The 20,636-nt window shown below is 44.5% G+C and overlaps 2 protein-coding genes across 4 annotated transcripts; one reads left to right on the top strand and one right to left on the bottom strand.

Moving 5' to 3' along the window:
* Positions 1-1,921: 1,921 nt before the first annotated feature.
* edem2 (ER degradation enhancer, mannosidase alpha-like 2) lies at positions 1,922-8,960 on the bottom strand. Of its 2 annotated transcripts, none has more exons than XM_039603917.1 (11): positions 8,563-8,650; positions 8,082-8,192; positions 6,790-6,829; positions 6,569-6,674; positions 6,274-6,399; positions 5,967-6,178; positions 5,463-5,604; positions 5,065-5,189; positions 4,841-4,985; positions 4,050-4,171; positions 1,922-3,938 (listed from the first exon to the last, which is right to left on the bottom strand). In XM_039603917.1, exons 2-11 carry the CDS (start codon positions 8,174-8,176, stop codon positions 3,468-3,470), a joined length of 1,584 nt encoding a protein of 527 aa, XP_039459851.1. In that variant the 5' UTR covers positions 8,177-8,192; positions 8,563-8,650; the 3' UTR covers positions 1,922-3,467. The 2 variants fall into 2 exon arrangements, with proteins under 2 accessions (XP_039459851.1, XP_031606063.2); XM_031750203.2 differs by lacking the exon at positions 8,563-8,650 and adding an exon at positions 8,680-8,960 and having other exon boundaries at positions 1,925-3,938.
* Positions 8,961-11,100: 2,140 nt separating this feature from the next.
* Positions 11,101-20,636, top strand: LOC120435124 (macrophage mannose receptor 1-like). Of its 2 annotated transcripts, XR_005609535.1 has the most exons (7): positions 11,101-11,735; positions 11,930-12,120; positions 12,527-12,746; positions 16,429-16,770; positions 17,030-17,124; positions 17,618-17,742; positions 18,367-18,432. XR_005609535.1 is itself a non-coding variant. In XM_039604105.1 (6 exons), the coding sequence occupies exons 1-6, from the start codon at positions 11,699-11,701 to the stop codon at positions 18,487-18,489; spliced, it is 1,008 nt and encodes a 335-aa protein (XP_039460039.1). In that variant the 5' UTR covers positions 11,101-11,698; the 3' UTR covers positions 18,490-20,636. The 2 variants fall into 2 exon arrangements, 1 of the variants encoding a protein (XP_039460039.1); XM_039604105.1 differs by lacking the exon at positions 17,618-17,742 and having other exon boundaries at positions 18,367-20,636.

Here is a 20,636-nt window from a genome sequence, read left to right as displayed (position 1 = left end):
TGGTAATTTGGAATCCGTGTAGCGTGCCCACCCCCAAGATCCTATATGTATGTGTAATGAGAGTGTGAGTAGTGTGAATGTCTAAGGTGTGGGATAAAATTGAGGCAGAGGCAGCCAGAAGGGGACAGAGGGGGGATGTCTCCTCTGCACCCTGGTGACACACCCCTACCCCAAGGCCCTGCATGTGTGGGTGATTGTGGTGGAGCGGGAAGAGGGAGGCAGCTGGAGATGGGAGGGAAGGAAGGAGGGCAGTGACCCCTCCTGGGGCCAGCTCCCCGCTGACCCCAGTAGGCACCCCATACTCTGCAACCCTGGCGGGTTGCAGAGTATGGGGACAGACTGAAAGAAATTCTTACTTTGTGAGTGTGTCCTCAGTGGAAATTGGGCAGGGGGAGGTGGGATGATCTGGCACAAACATGGGTTAAACTCCACGCGGTAGGGCCCTGGGTGGGTTTGAATCTTCTTACATTGTGGTAACAGTGCTAACCACTCAGCCACCACGGTGCCGTCAAAATGCAGCTTATGAAGCCAGATAATCAGATAATCCAACAAACTCTTGAACTCTTGTGGAAAGATGATCAATTACTTTGGGAAGACGGAGGATGGAGGATCTATAAGTCTTCTGAATCAGAACCACTTCAGCTGAAAACAGCCATCAGCCCTGCCCTGACTCGTTTGCCTCCATATGAAAACTGTCTGCTGGTAAATGAGTCTGTAATTTAGATCAGCAGTTTGTGTGGAAACTGAAGAGCTGGAAAACTGGATACACACCAAGAAAAGTTGATGTTTAATTACATGTAATCCAGAAACAATCACTCTGTTAAAACTGCCTTTCACCATTTTAACTGCTACAAATCTCTGAGGATATAAAGTTTTTAATCATCATTAGGTTTGTTTGTTTGTTCGTGTCTCCCTCATACAGATCTCCTCCAGAGCATCAAACAGACAATCATAGCCTTGAATTTAATGACAACATTCTGCTTCCTGAAGATGACGTCTTCACTTTTCATGTAGAACATTTGTTACTCTGTCGCTGCATATTCAGGTGCAAAATACAAAGGCAGTGCTCAGCCCGTTTGTCACCGCACATATGCACAAAATGTTCCTCCCTATGCAACTTTACGGTATTTTCATTTAGTCCAAATAGTTTGGACTGCTTATGATCCAGCAGGTTCCTGGTGACATTTTTAGGGTTAGGTTTTAAACCAATACTTGCTGATTTTTACCTGTGAGTCTTTGAATTAACTAGAAAATATTACTGCTCCTTTTTAAAAGCTTCCCTTGGTTTGGTTACTGGCAGTATTTTCACACTCTTTGTGAGCCCAGCCGGTGCTTGAGATCTACAGCACAGATCCAGTTAGCATAAATGAGGCCTGGCAGCCACTGATCAGCTACCCGTCTCTGTGTCAGTCCAAAATAAAAACAACAAAAACTATTAACCAAGGAGGAAACGATCCACCATGAATTCAGTTTTTAGCACTTCAAAGTCTGACACTAACCTGTGAGTCTGTGGGCGCTGATTCACTTTGCAGTCAGCCTGAAGTGGCTGTTAGCAGCGCTGCAGTTTTGGCACTTGGGCCTTTTGCTGCTTGCTCGTCATTAATGATGAGCGGGGATTTGCTGCTCGGCTCCCTCATTTTTTGAATCGTCTGGCCAGGCAGGCTGACAGGTCCTCTTTTAAATGTAAAAAAGTATCATGTGACTTGGATCACACTTTGTGCTTTTCATTCATTCGACCTGCACAGTCTGCTGTCACGAGGCTCTGCACTGTAGCTGTTTCTCATCACACAACTTAATTTCTGATTATTCCAAGCATCAACAGATCATCTTTGTTTGTATGTCGGGAAAAGTTTATGCTGGGACTCATTAGTAATAAACTGTAATCTATACTGGATCACAAACAAACCACTGTGTTTGTTAGTCATGTACACTTTAATCAGTAATAAATATTCAGTCACTTGCAGCTGTGCTTCTCGGGGCAAATGTTGCATGAAACGAATGGTTTACATGAAATCAGTCCAAGAAGCAGACATTACGAAAACTATAGAAGGCTCATGATTTTGTGTTCTGTATAATGTGACACGTGTTCGTCTCTGTAGGATCCTGACTCCCAGATGCCAGACATACTTTGGCACTATGGAGGCGAAACACTGCCTCCCTCTGGCTGCTGCGAACACAGACACCCACACGGCCCACACAAACACTGCCAGCACGCTCACGTGCTATTAATTCTTTAATTTGTTGGACTATTGTTCTGTCTGCTGGTTTTATTGTAACCACAGTGACAAAGGCTCCTGAACATGAGCCCATTATTACTCCTGATTCCTGCTGGCAGGGATGTAAACTTGCACAAAGCTCCATTTGCAATCCAGTCAACACTCTGACAGAATTTTAACTACTCTCATAGAAACACTTAAAGTTTAATCAGTTTGACTCCTGTCTTTTGTACTCAGAGGTCTGGATCCTGGATTTAGAGGGGAAAACACTTCCCGTCTGTTTTGGAAAGTTATAAATCTGTCCCCACATTTCAGAAACTGTTGGCTGGTCACAGAAACTCTGTGTGAAGATGAAACCTTAAATGGTGCAAAGGGAAGTTAATGCAGACTGCTCAAGCTCTGTGACCTGACTGTCGTTTCTGTAGTTAGACACATTTACCTCTACAGTGGAGCTGCATGGTTGTACATCATCCCACATCAAAGTCATTAAAACCTTATATTGTGATGACCTTCAGACATTTCTCTATTTCTTTGGTGTAGAGGATCATGTTGTGATGTAACTATATCGACGACAGTAAACGCACACAGGATAAACAAACAGGTTTCACAGAATAATGGAGGCAGGTTCACAGAAGCTGAAGGTGTGCCACTTATTGTAACAAACAACTGTAAACTACAGCGATCAGCCACAACAACAGAACCACTAAAATATGAAGGAAATATTGTTTGGGTCCTGGCATTGATGTGGGTGTGGCTCTGACACATACCACCCGTCAGATGGACGAAACCGAGCAATCGCCATCCATGGACGCACCACCCGACATCCTCAAAGGAACCAACCAATCCGCTGCGAGAATCCCAGTGCCAGACACCGCAGGACAACCACCCCCCACCACCACCCCAAGGTGGTGCGTCCATGCCCCAGTGGGAGTCATAGTGGTGACCGACACACTGTTAGGAATTCAGAGAACCAAACAAAAGCCCTGTACTGCACAAAAAACACCTCATCACCAACCGTGTAAAATAGAGAACAAATAACATTTGTTTTAAATAAAAATATATTTTCTCTTTAATTTAAATTACATTTGAGTCGACAAAGCACAGCAAAGGTCCTGAGATCCTTCATAGCAACAAAAAGCGAACCACAGTAGATCTGTGTAGGAATGTCTGAACAGTTTAACAATCGGAAACCTCGAAATTCGGGGTCTCACAGTCGCTCAGGGCGAGACGCTCGGAGGAAGTCGAACAGTCTCACGTGTTGTCGGTAAAAACTTGTCCCAGGATGGAGAGCCGAGCGCTGAACGGCTGAACGGGGCAGGACAGCAGAGGGGGCGTCTTCTTCTCTCCGGGTTTCAGAGCGATGCTCTCCGATTGGCTGCCCGGCTGTCCCTCTGTCTGTTTGGGAGGTGGTTTTGATTGGCTGCCGGGCTGCGACAGGGTGAGCAGGATGTCTTGGAGCTCCTGGTGGTCCTGGTCGTGCCGGCCGCAGCAGTACAGCGCCGCTGGGTCCAGAGGGTGAGCCTCCGTGTTGAAGATGAACCCCCCTGCCCCTAACACACACTCCCCCGACTCTCCACCCTCCTCCCACGACCCGTCCCCCTCCGTCCCTCCGCCGTGCAGAAAGTGGGCGGGGTCAAAGAGCAGGTAGAGGTACTTGATGGTTTCAGCTAGAAAGAAGGACTCCATCCTGTTGTCCAGCTGGTGATCTCGCAGGTCTTTAACCTGCAGGAAGAAGAGCGAGGAAAACTTCACTCATGAGCTCTTTTTTTAGAAATCAGGAGCACTTCAAACTGATAACTGAGGCGAGCCAATCAAACTGATGGTGGGACTTACGCTGGCGTATCCACACGGCGTCTTGGCGATCTTCTCGATGGACTCCAGAGCGTCGAGGCCCAGCTGGAGATAGGTGTGATCACCTGTTGCCCTGAACAGGTACATGGCACTCTCGATTAGCTCTGAAACACGTACAGAAGAAGGAAGATCAGCGTTTGTCAGCTGGTCTGTCACTTAATGCTGCTCTGAAAACACAACCAAAAACTACACTTTTATTAAACCCAGATAACTGACATCAACTCCTCGAGGTTCATCTCCTCTATAGCTTTTAATGGCTGTCACCTGCTGCTGCGTTCAGGCCTCTTATAGCTTCTCCAACCAGACACTTACACCAACATTAGTGCATGCGTGCATAAATGTTTTATTAAACACGCGTAAACCCGATAAAAAGGTGGGGTTGTCCTGTAAGGTAGTAATAGATTTCTGAAGCTTTGGCTTGAGGGGGTGGGACATGATGACGGCTGAACTCAGGAGCAACACTGTGTGTGTATAATAATACTCAATAATTCACTCATTGGGGAAAAACAATGGTTTATTTTTGCTATAAAGCTCTGTGTTGTTGCCCATCTCTAAAAGCATTATTCACTTGCTGTTTAGTTCAGATTATCTCAAGATACTAAAACTCAACCAGCTGAAGGTTTCCACAGACGGACCTGTCAGAGGATTATTAACATTTGCTGTCTTTGTCTACAAATTGCTCACATAGCTGTCACAGGACTTTCAATGACACGTGTTTGAAATGACCCCGAAGACAGAAGGCGATAGGCTGAGGAGTCTGTTCGTGGACTGACCTGGTCTCAGTGGGTAGCCCTCTCTCTTATCCACAGTGTAACCCTGAGGGATGCTGTAAAACTCTGGCAGTCCTCCAAACTGTCTCCACACAGAATAATAATTCTGGAAAGTTCTCACGGCACTGTCCAGGTTTCCCAGCAGAGACTAAAACACAGATACAGATTTAACTTTGTTTATATGTTAACAGCCTCCAGTTAAAGACTGGGTTTGTGTGTTCACTCACCTGCAGGCCGGGCCAGAAGGCCTCCAGACTCTGGAAAATGGGCATGGACACGGTTCCTTTGTGCATCTGCACCCACAGGTACCAGTCGTCAAAGCGGGTGTAGTTCTGGATGGCTCGATCATACGCTGATAAAAGGCATCACAGGATCAGAGATCAGATGTGTGGTTTTCCTTCTGTTTGTTAGCACGGAGGCATCAAATGGAAGCTTTCACAAAACTTTTGCCAGAAAGTGCAGAAGTTATGCAGCTGGAACAATCAGACAAACCAACCCTGACGACTATTTACAGACTAGAAAAATTATTTTATTTGTCTCCACAAATTTATTTGTCTTCCTGTTTTAGTAAAACAGGAAATTGCTTAGCTGCTGTGAGGAGGAAGGAGAGCGCTGTGACGGTTACCCTGAAACATGCTGAGCAGCTCTTCATCCTGCAGCATAACAGCTCCTTTGACCAGATACTCGAAGTACGAGTCGACTCCCGCGCCAATACCGGCATCCTGAGCGACCCACTTCTTGGACACGATGTCGATGTGGTTCCCCACCTGGGCGGGCAGACAGGTGAGAGAAACAGGTAGGAGGGCTGTTCCTTTTTTATTAACTGATTCAGCTAAAAGCCAGCGAGCTCTGGCAGGATTGCTCCTTCATCAGCTCCAGGACTTTAGCACAATGCCCTCCACAGAAACTTTCTTATAAAATCAGCATATTTAAATGTTTTTGTTTTTATTTAAATTAATGTCACTGACTAGCCAAGGAAGCCTAGCTGACCTATCAGTGGCTCCATTCATTCTACTCTCCATTTTCAACACACCCTATACAAATGCTCATGTCAGGCCTTTTCTGACTTTAGCTGCCATGTTTGCACTTTTGGATGTGAGCAGACGGTTGTAGCAGACACTTTATTTACCAGTCCGATGTCAGATCTGGTCTTCCACAGGGCTCTCAGGGCTCGGCGGGCGACGTTCTCAAATGTCGGGTCTCCCGTTAGTCGACTCAGTGTGGCGAACTCCAGGATGAAGGTTCCCACGCCAGCGGTACAGGTGACCGGTGTCTCAGTGGGACTGACGCCACGCAGAAGGTTCACCGTACCGTACGGCATGCCGGTGGGAGTCTCAAACGCTGATTTATTGTTGAGACAAATTTCATTAATTTATTCATGTGTGCTTTTCAAAGTAGTTCATTAAAACTTTAGAGTCTGAAATGCCAGAACACACCAGGTAGCAGTTTCCTGGCGGCGTCCTCGGCCATCCTCAGCAGCGGTCCTGAGCAGGGCCACCCGGGCTCCAGCTCCATTCCCGCCCTCTTCGCCAAGAGATGGGCTGACAGCAGACCACCCACAACTACACACACACACACACACACACACACACACACACACACACACTTTAACCTGAGGTGGACACGCTCCTTTGCCACAGCTCCTGGGCCCAGATGTGCAGCATTTATAAAACCAGCAGTTTAAATGTTGAACATGAGTTTCCTCTCAGACTCTGAATCGTCCGTCAGTACCTCTGATGTTGGTTTCAAACACGGACGCGTTGACGTCGATGTCGAAGTCGACGGTGTCTTGGAGGAGCGATGCCACTCGCTGGAACTCTGTATGGTTTCCCAAAACCTTCAGAGAGAGAACACATCGAACCACTGTCGGGTCACGGCACAGGAGTACGACATCTGCTCATCAGTGTTTGTTAAAGGTTCTGTAAGTGTAAAATGTCTATTTCCGATCTTACCAGCAGAGTGTCGAGGGCGTCAATCAGAGTGAGCGAGAAACTGTGGAGAAAAGAGCAGAAGGGGTTTTATTACTCTTAATGTTTCTGACAACTTAATAGAAGAACTTTTAACCTTACATAGCGTTTTCTTCTGAACCACTTTAATTGAAGAGGATATTTTCAATGTTTTACTTTGAAATTCTTTGTTCTTTATCTTTGTCTAAATGTAACTTCCTTCCCCCTGCATAAATACATAAACAAGAGAAAAATCATAATTGTATAATTTAATGTTAAAGCCACAATTTTTTAATGTGATGTGTGTAAAAAAGCTTGGAAAAAGCAGTAAATGCATTAAACTTTTCTAAGAGAAATCTGTCCTTGAATCCGTTAATTAAAGGGAAATAAAATTAACTAATTTCACCTGAATACACTAAATACATTCATAAATGTGACCTGATGGTTTCAGAAAGTGATAAAAATCACAGAAAGGTAAAAGAAATTCTTAAAGGTTCGGCGTGTGCTAACTGTGTCCTGTTGAGACAGGAAGTGTCTTATAACTACAAAATAAAAGAAACAAGAGCGCCCAGAGAGTTCAGATCTCCCTCAAAGGCACACGCTCTATTAAAACGGTGATGTTTTTATTAAGCATGCTGATGTCAGCATTGTTGGAAATCTTTTTGCGTCATTGTGAAGTCTATAACGTCAGATTAAACTAAGAAACTGCATGTGTCCCCCAATGACTAACATATCGATTTCAAATTGGGAGATGATTAATCGATTTTATTATCTTCACCCGTATGATTGGAGCAGAACTGACTGAAAACTTTGGCTTCTATCAGCTGTAGAAACTTGAGATTTTATATTCATGCTGTGTGACTTTGTGAAACTTTATGGGTCATCGTAACGTCGTAGGACCTTGTATTGAAATAATAGTGTATATACATAATAATACTCAACATGGTTTCTTTATTTTTTTTTTTCAAGGTCAACTTTGACCTTAGGTGCTAACAGTGAAGGTCAAGGTCAAATGCTTAGCCAACCTAGATCCTCATGTCCCCTGAGGCCTGCTATAGTGTTGTGAAGTTTGAAAACAATCCATGAAAAGATTGTGAGTAATACAAAGTTTCTGCTGATTTTCACATGTTGTGACCTTGAACTTGACCCAATTTTTAACCTTAATTAAATCAGCTCGAGACTGTTGACGCTAAACAAACAAACAGACGGACTGAACCGATTACCTGCAATAACAGAAACAGAAAAAAATTAAACAGCAGTAAAGTGTACTTAACATTCAAATTTTTAAACTGCCTCACCTGCCCCAGGTGTCCTGTCCATCGCAGGTGAGAGGGCGGAGCTCATCATAGGGAAAGGCGTTGTCAAGGTAACTGTTGTAGGCGTGGTAGAACATGGATTTGATGCGCTGTCTGAGAGATGAAGTTTGTTACATTAAGGACGGGACAATTTATCAAAGCATTCAAATTTAGATGCCACTAATTCAGTGAAAATTGGATTCTGCAATTTTTCCCTCGTGTGAAAAACGTTAAACATCCAAGTACACAAATATTTCAACATATATTAAAATCAAAATGGAAACGCTCTGAAGCCAGATCAACTTTTTTAACAGAATTTCAGAAAAGCAAGCAAAAGAAACCACTTAACACTTAGAATAACTGTCAACGTTTTTCAAAATAAAAGCTTCTCACATTACTGACACAGGCAGACAAACACGCAAACAAATGAGAGCAGAATCGCTGTTTAAGGTTGTTTAGGACCAGCGTACATTCTTTACATCACCTAAACAAATCTGTGTGCTTTCACTCAGCGCTCCAGCTGACGTGATGAAGGGAGGATGGGTGGTGTCTGCACAAAACTCAACTTTAAACCGAGTCCAGACGGAGCTGGTGTTCGTACCTGACAGCAGCCATCTCCTCCTCCGAGAACTGACGAGCCGCCGCATCGCTCAGCACCCACACCAGCAGCGCCGCGCACACGGGAGCGCGCATGTAGACAGACAGACGGACAGGTGAGACAGGTGGACTCGGACACAGATATCACCTGAAATTAAAGAACGGGGAAACACGCACGGAGCACAGAGAGAAGAGTCTGCTGTTGTTGTTATTCAGCGGTCAGGAAACAGGAAGTTAGTCATCTGCGCATGCGTCGAACCGGTGCGCTGACGAGGGCTTTCGACGTGGAATCTCATTGGACGTTTTTTTAAAATAAACCTTTATTAATAAACTGGTTATATGACAATGATGACAGTAAAGCCATTGAAATGACAAATAATAATATAACTGGACTGTAAAATGAATTATACAGATATGAATTAATAAAAAAAGTTTTATTTTAAAATTATGCTCCGTTGTATTTATTTTAGAGAACGTTTATTTCGTAGAGCTAAATATTTTTTCGAGCTGTTTCTTATTTTCATCTCTTATTTTATTAATTAAAATTATACGTATCTCTATTTATTTACATAATGAGTGAGTCAGTATTAAAAAGATAACTTTGCAAATATGGATGGACACACATTACAAAATACTGTACATTTACAGTAGTGTGGAAAGTCTCAAGGCCAGTGTTGGGCAAGTTACTTTGAAATAGTAATTAATTATAGTTACGAGTTACTTCTTCAAAAAAGTAACTGAGTTAGTAACTGAGTTACAAGATTCTAAAAGTAATTAATTACTTGAAAAGTAACTATTGTGTTACTTTAAAAAAAAATTGTAACCCTCTGGGGTCCAGGGTATAATTGGCCATTTTTATCTACTTTTGATTTTCCCTCTACATTTTACCTTTAAAAACTATTTTCTTTGCCTTGTTTGGTATCATCCTTTTCAGCACAACCTCACGTGTCTGAATTTACAGTTATGTTTTCATTTTGACATACTGTACTAACACAATTGATCTAAAATCAGACAAAAAACAAATTCCACGTAGAAAAGCTTTTTTACTGCAACAACCACAAACATGTTTATTGAATCATATTTCATAACTTTAAATGCAAATATAAACTGTCAAATTTTAAAATCTGATGCACAAGTTTTGCAAACAAAGTTATTTGCAGCCATTTACCTTTTACCCTTTTTAAAATAACCATTTCAAACTATTTACAGAACAATCAGGTGTTCTGCATTCAATAAGATGCCACACAAATTATTTGTACCACTCCAAAAAAAAATTTCTGTCCACTATAAAGGAGAACATCACAGCCTGATACCTGCACACAGCAGTCACCTCATTGTTCTGACACACAACACCAAACTATATACAACACTACAAAATTACTACACAAGACAACACATTAACTACACGCTAAATGTCACATCTCTCTCACATCTCTCTCGCCGTCACTCCTAAAACTTCCCCCTCTTTCTAAACAACCAAATGTCATGTTGCCATATCATTTTTTGATTGGTCGACATGGTGCATTTCTCCACCAACACGAACGGGGTGGGGTTTTTGTTTTTTTTTTTTGTCTTAAGCAGAGAGTGCTCGCTAGCGCTGTCGTTAGACAGTAAACATGATGAAACTATTGAGGAAAAAACGCGGCGTATATATTGTTTATCATGACTCTGGTTTTACGTGGCCTATCAACACAATTTAAAAACTGGTATATATCACCTTGTTGCTTTGTCATCTTGAAGTGGTCAAGTGGTCAGCTGCTTCCGTGCGGTGAGCTGAACACAGCTTCAACCGTCTGTTTGTTGAAAAATAGTAACGCGACAGCACGGCATTTTCTTGCTAGTAACGGTAACGGCGTTGTAACGATAGGAATAGTAATTAGATTACTCGCTACTGAAAAAAGTAACGCCGTTATTGCCATCACTGCTCAAGGCGCCTTTCATTTCTTTGTTTTGTTATCAAAGAGCCAAACATACATACATGCAGAGATACATACACAGACCTGCCCACTACAGAAAACACAGAGTATGTGGATACCCTGAACAGCATGGCAGACTTAAGCAAAAGACCTACAGCTATGTAATCTCTATCATTGCACATTAACTGAATACTTCCATTTATTACTGCTCCACTGTATTTTAGAGTGACAAATTTTTCCTCCAATCAGAAGAACTATATGAGATGTTCTGTAAAAATAAAGCCATTTTAGTTTCAGAGCTTATCACAAAGCTACTATTTAACTAACTGAAGCACACCTGAGGCGAGCCTGGTTTGGACTGTACGATGATGTGAACAGCTGAAGGTGATCGATGTCAAACAGACATTTCTATGAAAGCAGTGAGACTGAGTTCAGAAACTGAGACAACTAGACAGCAGGGAAGGCAAAGATCCCTGCGCTCACTGATCCCTGCCCTCACTGTTCCCTGCGCTCACTGATGTGGGAATGGATCATGGACCAATGGAAATTGTGACCACGTTACCTTAACACAGTCTGCTCTGATGTCAGAGGATTAAAACAAAGCAGTTCAAGTTCTAGACTTAGACTCAATAATTGATGAGAATATCTTTGAATTTTACATTTAATTATACATTTTTGTGGTATACAGTGTGTGAAAGTCTTGAGTCTCACATCTTCCTTTATATTTTCAAACATTCATCTTTCAGCTGCTGGCAGTCTGACGCTGCTCTCTCTCCTGTTTCTCTTAAATGACACTGAATGTGCAGCTTTGTGATGGAGCTGGTAGCAGGTATCCACATGCATACATTGCTGCCTTATGATCATTCCTTACACATTTCCTTTATGTTCATTCAGGAAAGATCATCACATCCCAACAGCATTAGTAAAGCTCCAGTGTTACATCATCCAGCCAGTATCAGTTAGTATGACACGAAATAACCTCACAAGCAAATATTCTCCTTTTAATAACTTTGCATGATGTCAACATTAAAGTGTTCATGTATAACCTCCTGAGTTATTTCCTCATCTGAGTGTGTGCAGTCACAGATACGAGCAGAACAAACAAGAATGGAGAAACTTGTTCTGTTCATCGCCGCTGCATCAGGCAAGTGTTTTAAGGTGTTTTCATATTTGCTGTAATGAAAACAGAATGATAGCTGGATTAGATAGCTACAGTATATCAGTGACAGTAATACTGGATATGCTTTTACTGCTGGAATAAGTTCAGACTACACTGAAATCTAATTATAAAAAGTCAAGTTACTTTTTAAAAGTGATCATGCATGTCTGTCACTGCAGGGCTGTGGGCCGTGTCCTTAAATCCTGAACGTCAGTACCATTTTGTTTATGAGCAGAAGAACTGGACTGAAGCACTGAGTCACTGCAGACTGTATTACACAGACCTGGCCAACATAGAAAACATGGAGGACGTGAAGACCCTGAATGACATGGTGGACTTGAACAAATTTGATAAATCTGCAGACAGCTATGTAAGTTCACTCTCTCTGTTTAACTGAAACATCTTTTTAACACTGGCAGTTCAAATACTTGTACATTCACATATTTAATTTTTCTCTGCAATATTCCCTTGTTCCTGTTTTTTTCTTATTGTACGTTTATGTGATGTGTTAATCATCTCTACTAAACCTGGCCCCCACAATCACTCGATCTAAATTGAAATGCCTTGGTGTTGTTATTCCACAGCCTTTACAGTAGTATAGTTTTTTATATTATGTAATGAAATACCCTTGAACGTCAGGGTTTATCTATAAACTTTCAAACTAACAAACTTTGTCTTTAAAAACCTTGTTTACAAATATTTCTCCAATATTTAGAAAGATAGTGTACCACTAATCAGAAAAGCCAGGGATGTCACTCGTTAATCGTTGCTTACAGCGAGCCTGGATCGGGTTGTACAATGACGTGAACAGCTGGAGGTGGTCGAGGTCGGACAGCGATCTCTACAGAAGTGATGAGGCTGAGTTCAGAAACTGGAAGCCTGGACAACCAGACAACGAAGGGGGACACGAACTTTGTGCTGAGATTTTTGTCAGTGGAGAATGGAATGATAAACTCTGTGACAAAACCCTTAGTGCAATCTGCTCTGATGTCAGAGGTGAGGATCTCAATCTGTGCACAACCGTGAAACAAATCATGCACACTTCAGTTCTTGACTTAACAACCGTTGGCTCTATTTGTCTCAGTGGTAGCTAACATGAAGATATCCATTGTCAGGGTTTCTGGGTCGTTGACCCAGTATTCTTAGTTTATGTTCACTGTTTATATTCTGTCTGTTTCACTTCCTGTTTTATTGTGTTTACCTTGGTCCATGTGCATTATGTTCAGTCCTCTTCCCATTTATCATTAGTTCATTATGTTCAGCTGTGTACTCACCAGTTTCTAATCACTCCTCACTCAGCCTGTGTATTTATGTTCCTCAGTTCAACCAGTCCAGTGTCGTGTCATTGATGTTATGTTGTTGTTCACGCCTGCGTTCAGTCAGCCTGCCATTCAGCCTTTCAGTCAGTCCTTCAGTCAGTCGTCCAGCCAGCCGTCCAGCCAGCCGTCCAGCCAGCCATTTCCTACCTCTGTTCTGTTTGTTCACTCCATCGGCAATAAATACCAACCTTCACCTACCTACCTGTGAGTCCAGCGTTTGGGTCCTCCTTCTCTCATCCACAACACAGATCCTGACAGAATGACACGACCCGCTTTTGACCCAGCGGATTCGGACCTTTTTGGCGGCAGGAGGCAGCGCTCTCCATTTGACGGAGAAGCTCAAGTGGAAACAGAGCAGCACATCTTCGAGGGAACTCGCTTGGCTCTGGGCGGGCCTCGGAGACGCCTGCGTTCCCCACCTGCTGCCTCACCTGCACCGGAGCATTCGCCGGGAGAGTGGCGTTTCACGCCCGGCGCTGCGGCCGTTCCCTCTCTGGTCCGCCTCGCTCACGCGCCATCTGCCTCATTCACCGGACCTTCAACCTCGCCACGGCACAGCGGCTCTGCCTCCCACCTCGGCTCAACAGAGGCTAACACAGTCGCCAGAGGCTCGGATGTGTACCCCGCCCGCTTCCTCTTCCGGAGAAAAACATAAAATGGACTATTTCCAGCAATTCCGGTGGTGAGTTCAGTGACTGTTTTCCACCCTCATTAGACTCATTTAAAACCACCGATGAACCCATCTCTGATTCATGGGATGTTTACCTCCTGGAGGATTCTGTGGACTGGGAAGATTTTTCTGTTCTGCTCCCCAAAGACTGTAAATAGTGATGGCAGAGAGACCAGACTAAAACCCGTTAGACCTGTCAGTGTCACTCACCCAGTTGTTATTTCCACTCCTATCAGCCAACACCCACACCTGTGCCAGCTCCCAGGAGGGCAGCTGCGACCCAGTCTACCTCCACACCCTCTCCTGTTTCTCGGGTGGGGTTGAAATGACCGTGCCTGTCCCAGCGCCAGGCTGAAGGCAGCTAGAACCCAGCCTGACCTCCCTAGAGTCTCGGAAGAGCTAGCTCTCCATCTGCTACTTCACCTCTTCATCCACCTCCTGATCCAGCCTTTCACGCCCTCGCATTATCACTGGTTAGGCTAGCTGAGGTTTCTCCTGCTCAGGCACCAGCATTAGCCCAGGCTCCAGCTTTATCTCCTTACTAGCACAGTATAGCTCAGCCACCAGCCACACGAAACCACAGCCCGTCGTCAGCCTCACCCACCTCTATTCATCCTTAGCATCCCCACTCCAGTCAGTTCACTCACCTGCTGTTCAGCCTCCAGTCCAGTCAGTTCACTCACCTGCTGTTCAGCCTCCAGTCCAGTCAGTTCACCACCTGCTGTTCAGCCTCCAGTCCAGTCAGTTCACTCACCTGCTGTTCAGCCTCCAGTCCAGTCAGTTCACTCACCTGCTGTTCAGCCTCCAGTCCAGTCAGTTCACTCGCCTCCAGTCCAGCCTCCAGTCCAGTCAGTTCACTCGCCTCCAGTCCAGTCAGTTCACTCGCCTCCAGTCCAGTCAGTTCACTCGCCTCCAGTCCAGTCAGTTCACTCTCCTCCTGTCCAGTCACCCGCAGCTCAGGCGGCTCCCGTCCAGTCACCCGCAGCTCAGGCGGCTCCCGTCCAGTCACCCGCAGCTCAGGCGGCTCCCGTCCAGTCACCCGCAGCTCAGGCGGCTCCCGTCCAGTCACCCGCAGCTCAGGCGGCTCCCGTCCAGTCACCCGCAGCTCAGGCGGCTCCCGTCCTCCAGGCCCCCGTAGTCCAGTCTGCTCCTGTTCCTCAGGCCCCTGTAGCTCAGTCTCCTGTCCTCCAGTCTGCTCCTGTTCCTCAGGCCCCTGTAGCTCAGTCTCCTGTCCTCCAGTCTTGTCCTCTCCAGCCTGTCCAGTCTGTCATCCAGTCGCCCGTCCTCCAGTCAGTTCAGTCTGTCATCCAGCACCCTGTGGTTCAGTGACCCGTTCTCTCACCTTCTGTAGTCCAGTCTTCTGTAGTCCAGTCACTGATTCACCATCCATTCCAAAACCGGACCCGAAGCCACGCCCAGAGCCAGCTGTGAGCTCTGACAGCCAGGGGCCTCGGCGCCCCTGGCCCAAATTTGATCCAGCCAGGGGCCTCAGCGCCCCTGCTATGGCCTGTCTCCAGCCAGGGGCCTCGGCGCCCCTGGCCCTGCCTGTAACTCCAGCCAGGGGCCTCGGCGCCCCTGGCCCGGCCTGTTCAGCCAGGGGCCTCGGCGCCCCTGGCCCGGCCTGTCTCAGCCAGAGGCTTCCGCGCCTATTTTTCAGCTGTTGCTCCATCACCGCCGGCCCCCATGCAGTCGCCTGGTTTTGGCCCCCGCTTCTGCTCCGCCTGGTCCAGACTCAGCCGTCCTGCGGCTCTACTAAACGCCGCCGCCCGAGCCTGCACCTCGGAATCGCTGGCCACTTTCCAGGCCACCAGCTGAAATCGCCAGCGTGGTGACCAGCTCAGTTCCGCCGCCTTTACAGCCGCCCACGGACCTCCTCAGTGGCCGCCGCCGCCGCCTCGCGCCGCCCACCGGACCTCCTCAGTGCCGCCGCCAGGGTTCGCGGCCGCCCACCGACCTCCTCAAACCCACCGACCTCCTTGTCTTTAAAAACCTTGTTTACCGCCTATTTCGCGCCGCCCACCTGAACTGTTCAGCCAAGATGGTGTACCACCTGAACTGTCCGGGCTCAAAAGCCAGTGGATGCCCACCTGAACTGTTTTTGTTTTGGACTCCGTCCCTCCGTCCTGGGCCCCTCCGCCTCCCTGTTCTGGTTTTTTGTACAATGGCGGGTGCAGCCTTTGGGGGTACTGTCAGGGTTTCTGGGTCGTTGACCCAGTATTCTTAGTTCATGTTCACTGTTTATATTCTGTCTGTTTCACTTCCTGTTTTATTGTGTTTACCTTGGTCCATGTGCATTATGTTCAGTCCTCTTCCCATTTATCATTAGTTCATTATGTTCAGCTGTGTACTCACCAGTTTCTAATCACTCCTCACTCAGCCTGTGTATTTATGTCCTCAGTTCAACCAGTCCAGTGTCGTGTCATTGATGTTATGTTGTTGTTCACGCCCATTCAGTCAGCCTGCCATTCATGTTTCAGTCAGTCCTTCAGTCATTCAGTCAGTCGTCCAGCCAGCCATTTCCTACCTCTGTTCTGTTTGTTCACTCCTTGATAAATACCAACCTTCACCTACCTACCTGTGAGTCCAGCGTTTGGGTCCTCCTTCTCTCATCCACAACACAGATCCTGACATCCATCATTTTTTTTACCTTTTAGAAATTAATTTTCTTCTTCCTTTGGTCCATTTTCAGGGCAAAATGTGACATTTGTGTTCATCGACAAAACGATGACATGGACCCAGGCTCAGAGCTACTGCAGAGCTCATCACACAGACCTGGCCAGTGTGAGGAACATGTCAGAGAATCAGAGGGTAAAGGAGTTGGTGCCTGCTGAAGATCGACCAGTCTGGATCGGCCTTTTCAGAGATTCCTGGAAGTGGACAGATGGAAGGACCTCCACATTTAGATACTGGAAAACAAAAGAACCAAATAACCAATACTGGAGAGAGAATTGTGTGGCAGCATACTTTAAACATTCTGGAAACTGGGAGGACTGGAACTGTGACTGGAACAAGCCATTTGTCTGCTACAGTGGTAAGCCATAATTCAGACAGTCTTTAGCTACATCTACACACAGCTGCATGCATGCAGTGTGTTTAGCTTGAAAACAAAACAGAAGTAATTCATACAAAAGTTTTGCTGGAAAGTTGGACTTTAAAACTACTAATGCATCAAATTCTGTGTAGCCAGGCAGCACATCCAGTGGGTGTTTATTGTGAGCGCACAGAAAGCAGCTTTCAGTGAAAAAAACCTCACTGGCTAACTGTGAACCTTACTTTTCTCTTTTAAAAAGAGCCTGTTTACAAGCAAGCGGTGAGACTCAGGCTGGAGAAAAATGCTCACCTGGATCTGAATCGTGCTGCTGTGATGGATGACATGCTGAAGCTGGTAATTTTTTATTTTTTTTAGTTTCATATTCTTTTGTTTTTGGTTTGGCAACAAGAGTTCCAGTTTACATACAAGTCAGAACTTCTCAACGAAAAACAGATTTTAAATCAATCGACATGTGATTGAAGTACAGACTTACAGATTTATTTCAGGGGGCTCAACAAAAGTACTGAGCTGTTTAACTATTAGTCATTTTCAACTTAGATAGCCAGATTTCCAAGGTAACTGGACGATCCAACATACTGTTAAATATATGGATTTTTTAAAAGTTGATGAAAATCTTTTGCAGTCAGTGATTTCCTGAAGTCTGGAATACATGGACATCATTGAATGCTGTCTTTCCTCCTTTGTGTTGCTCAGCTGCAGCCGTGTTTCATTCCTGCTTGTTTGTGGGTTTCTCTGCCTTCACTTTGGTCTTGAGAAACTCTTGGGTTGCTTTTGCAGTTTGCTTTGGCCCATCATCCATTCGCACTGTGAACCTCTGTCCCATCAGTTCTGCAGGTTCTCTGACTGAACCTGAGCTGAGAGTACACTTCATGATTCATCCTGCTACTTCTCTCATCAGCCACATCATCATAAACTGGTGGCAGCCACACATGATGTGATGTTCTTCAGATTGTAAGCGCTGTCTTTCATTCGCTGGTACACATTATTCTTGGTCTCATCTGTTTCCAAAGACTGTTTGCAGAACTCTGGAGGTTTTTTCAGATGTTATATTTTTCCTGTCTTTGCTTTGGCTTGACCCCTGTGCTGTGTAACAAGACCAGTATGTTTGCCACAACAGATTGAAAATATTAACAGAAATTATTTTGTTCTCACTAAAAAGAAGACACCAGTTTGGCATGTGCTTCCTCTCCTGTCTCCCTAAGGCTTGGTAAAAGGCCCAGCACTGATAATTATTATAGTGGCCTAAATAGTAATTATACTTTGGAAAATATGATAACAATACAGGACAGGGGTGTCCAACTCCAGGCCTCGAGGGCCGGTGTCCTGCAGGTTTTAGATGTGTCCTTGATCCAACACAGCTGATTGAAATGTTCTCCAGAGGCCTGGTAACGAACTAATCATTTGATTCAAGTGTGTTGACCCAGGGTGAGATCTAAAACCTGCAGGACACCGGCTCTCGAGGCCTGGAGTTGGACACCCCTGGTATAGGACATATTTTTCTCGTAAAAGAAGAAAATTGTAGTCAAGAATTGACTCTATTAAAGTTTAACAGATTACATTTTCTGTGTGTCTCAGGTCAAACAGAAGCTCCAGGCCCAGGGGGTTAGAGGGGACATCAACCTGAGCTGGAGGAAGCAGTCAGATGGAAACGTTTTTCACAGCGACACAAAGAAAACAAAGAAGATAAAAATCCCTTAAGGAAAGATAAAAGCTTTGAATGTTGCATTATTTATCTTGAAAGATTTTTTTCTTCCTTGTCCATTCTCCATACTTTTGTTATTTTCCAATCAGCGTCACTAATGTTCATACTAATGTTGAGTGTAAGCTGCTTCTTCATTGCATATGTATTTTATAATCAGGTTTAATTCATGCCTCTTTGCATTGAGCTCTGGATTCAAACTGTCTCACTTCTGATTCTCACCAAAAATAATTTCACATGTAACAATTTGTGTGTGTGTTTTCTATTCATTCATGTAACTGTTAGTTCATTTATTTATTTTTCTCTGTCTTTTTTTTTTTGTTAACCTCTTTGTTGTGATGTGGTGGACATTCCTAAACCTCCATGAGTTCAGGCTCAACTTCAATCCAATTATATCCTGTACGCTCTCACTTGAACTCGTCCGGCTTGACCTCTGACTGGTCCCTGTCCCTCTTCTCACAGTGTCCTGTGTGGCCTTCAAATCTCCAGCAAACACAGGCCCAACTCAGCTGTTTCTTCTTCTCTGTTTCTTCTCTGTTGATCTTTTCAGTCTTTTCTTGTAGGTTAACTCCCAGCATGGCAAATATCGCACCCAGCATTAACTTATCACATGGACCACACCGGATCCAGAAATATCAACACAATTGTATATCCACACATACACAACTGATTCTTCACTTGTATCACAGCACATCCAGTAATATCATCAGAATTACTTCAACATGGTAAACACTGATTTTCCTTTAAAATCAATTTTCCATTAAAACTCAAGATCACAGCTGACTCGATTCTCTGAAATCCTGAGTCACTTAGACACCTTGCCCAACTCAAGGCGTCCTTTTGTCGGACTTCCACGTCCGAAATTACTCTTTTTACTGACAAATAAGTGTCCCACAAAATGATCCTCTGATCATTAGCTATTTTTAACCAAGGTCCCAGGTCTTGGCAGGTAGCTGGACCTGGAGTATGCCCACGCCGGAGCTCCTATTGGACGTCTCCAATAGGGAGGAGGTCTCCACCTCTGAACTTGAAATGACGCTTATTAAACCATAAACTGACTCATAAACTCTTATATTCTCTTCTTCTTAATCACACATTGGTCTTTTTTCTCTTTTACCATGAAATCTCACATTACTTTTAAATCAGTACTGTTGTTCTCAAAGTTTCATTATCTTTACTTCAAAGCTTTACTTTATTCTCAAGACTTTAGTTTTACCACTACTGAGCCAATTTAATAGTTAAGATCATCAACTCAGCGAACAGATAATTTAGAATTCATCCAATATGCACAGATTTGCTTTTTCTCTGAACAGGTGCCTTTAAATGTGCCTTTAAATCCTTTTAGATTGGTCTTCTGTTCGCCTCATATCAGATCCAACCTTCGGCCACATTTGTTCTCTCTGTTGCACGAAGAACCGGGCGGAAACACCAAATATTAAACCCGATTCTTTGATCCCCATGATGGAACAGAGAAAACCCGACTCATAGTGGTCAAAACATTTTATATTTCTTTTTTATTCAATCATCTTCCGGAAGAGAGAGTCCTGCACAGCCCCAAAAGCCCGTTGCAGAAACTCTAACATTAGAATCATAAACTGTGTCTCATATAGGTATTATTTTGGTACTTTACACGTCACAGTTTCGATACCAACATTCCTTATATTGTACAAGTTCCTCTTTTCTGTCTGGCTTCCTGTATTTATTAATATACTTGTATAGCTCTACACTAACTTCCTGTTTTTCAGTCTGGCTGAGCACTTAGTTTATGAGTCAAAAGTGACCTTGCTTTACAAACCTTCATTATTAAAGTACATAAAACCATATAATAAGAAAATACACACTAAGGATATATTAATTACATGACACATAACTGGAGGGTCGTGTGCCTGGCGGGACTGTCGATCGAGGACGCTGAAGATATCTACCTATTCGGAACCATGATAACAGGGTTCTTGCTTATCGGAGCTGGCTTGGCCCTGCCTTATCGGAGAATTAAGAAAGTGGAACCGGCTGTTCAAACCCCCACAAGGCTGCCCACTGGGATTGAAATGATGGGACGAGGCACGACTTCTCAAAATGGGCTCAGTGAGTGTAGCATGGTTAAGATCTTGGAGAAACTTACGGCTGCCGTGAATACTCAGAATAA

Source organism: Oreochromis aureus, linkage group 20, assembly GCF_013358895.1.
Source record: "Oreochromis aureus strain Israel breed Guangdong linkage group 20, ZZ_aureus, whole genome shotgun sequence".
NCBI classification, from domain to species: domain Eukaryota; kingdom Metazoa; phylum Chordata; class Actinopteri; order Cichliformes; family Cichlidae; genus Oreochromis; species Oreochromis aureus.
Note: the sequence above shows the minus strand (reverse complement) of the source record. Positions and strands in the feature narration are given on the sequence as shown.

Bases quoted from the DNA above. Each gene is read 5' to 3' on its own strand.
- edem2 (XM_031750203.2), bottom strand. From the start codon at position 8,771: ATGCGCGCTCCCGTGTGCGCGGCGCTGCTGGTGTGGGTGCTGAGCGAT. The intron at 5,605-5,966 runs GTAAATAAAGTG...CTGCCCGCCCAG, and splicing joins CCAGATCTGACATCGGACTG to GTGGGGAACCACATCGACAT. The intron at 4,172-4,840 runs GTCAGTCCACGA...TACGTGTTTCAG, and splicing joins GGGCTACCCACTGAGACCAG to AGCTAATCGAGAGTGCCATG.
- LOC120435124 (XM_039604105.1), top strand. From the start codon at position 11,699: ATGGAGAAACTTGTTCTGTTCATCGCCGCTGCATCAG. The intron at 11,736-11,929 runs GCAAGTGTTTTA...CTGTCACTGCAG, and splicing joins GTTCATCGCCGCTGCATCAG to GGCTGTGGGCCGTGTCCTTA. The intron at 12,747-16,428 runs GTGAGGATCTCA...GTCCATTTTCAG, and splicing joins AATCTGCTCTGATGTCAGAG to GGCAAAATGTGACATTTGTG.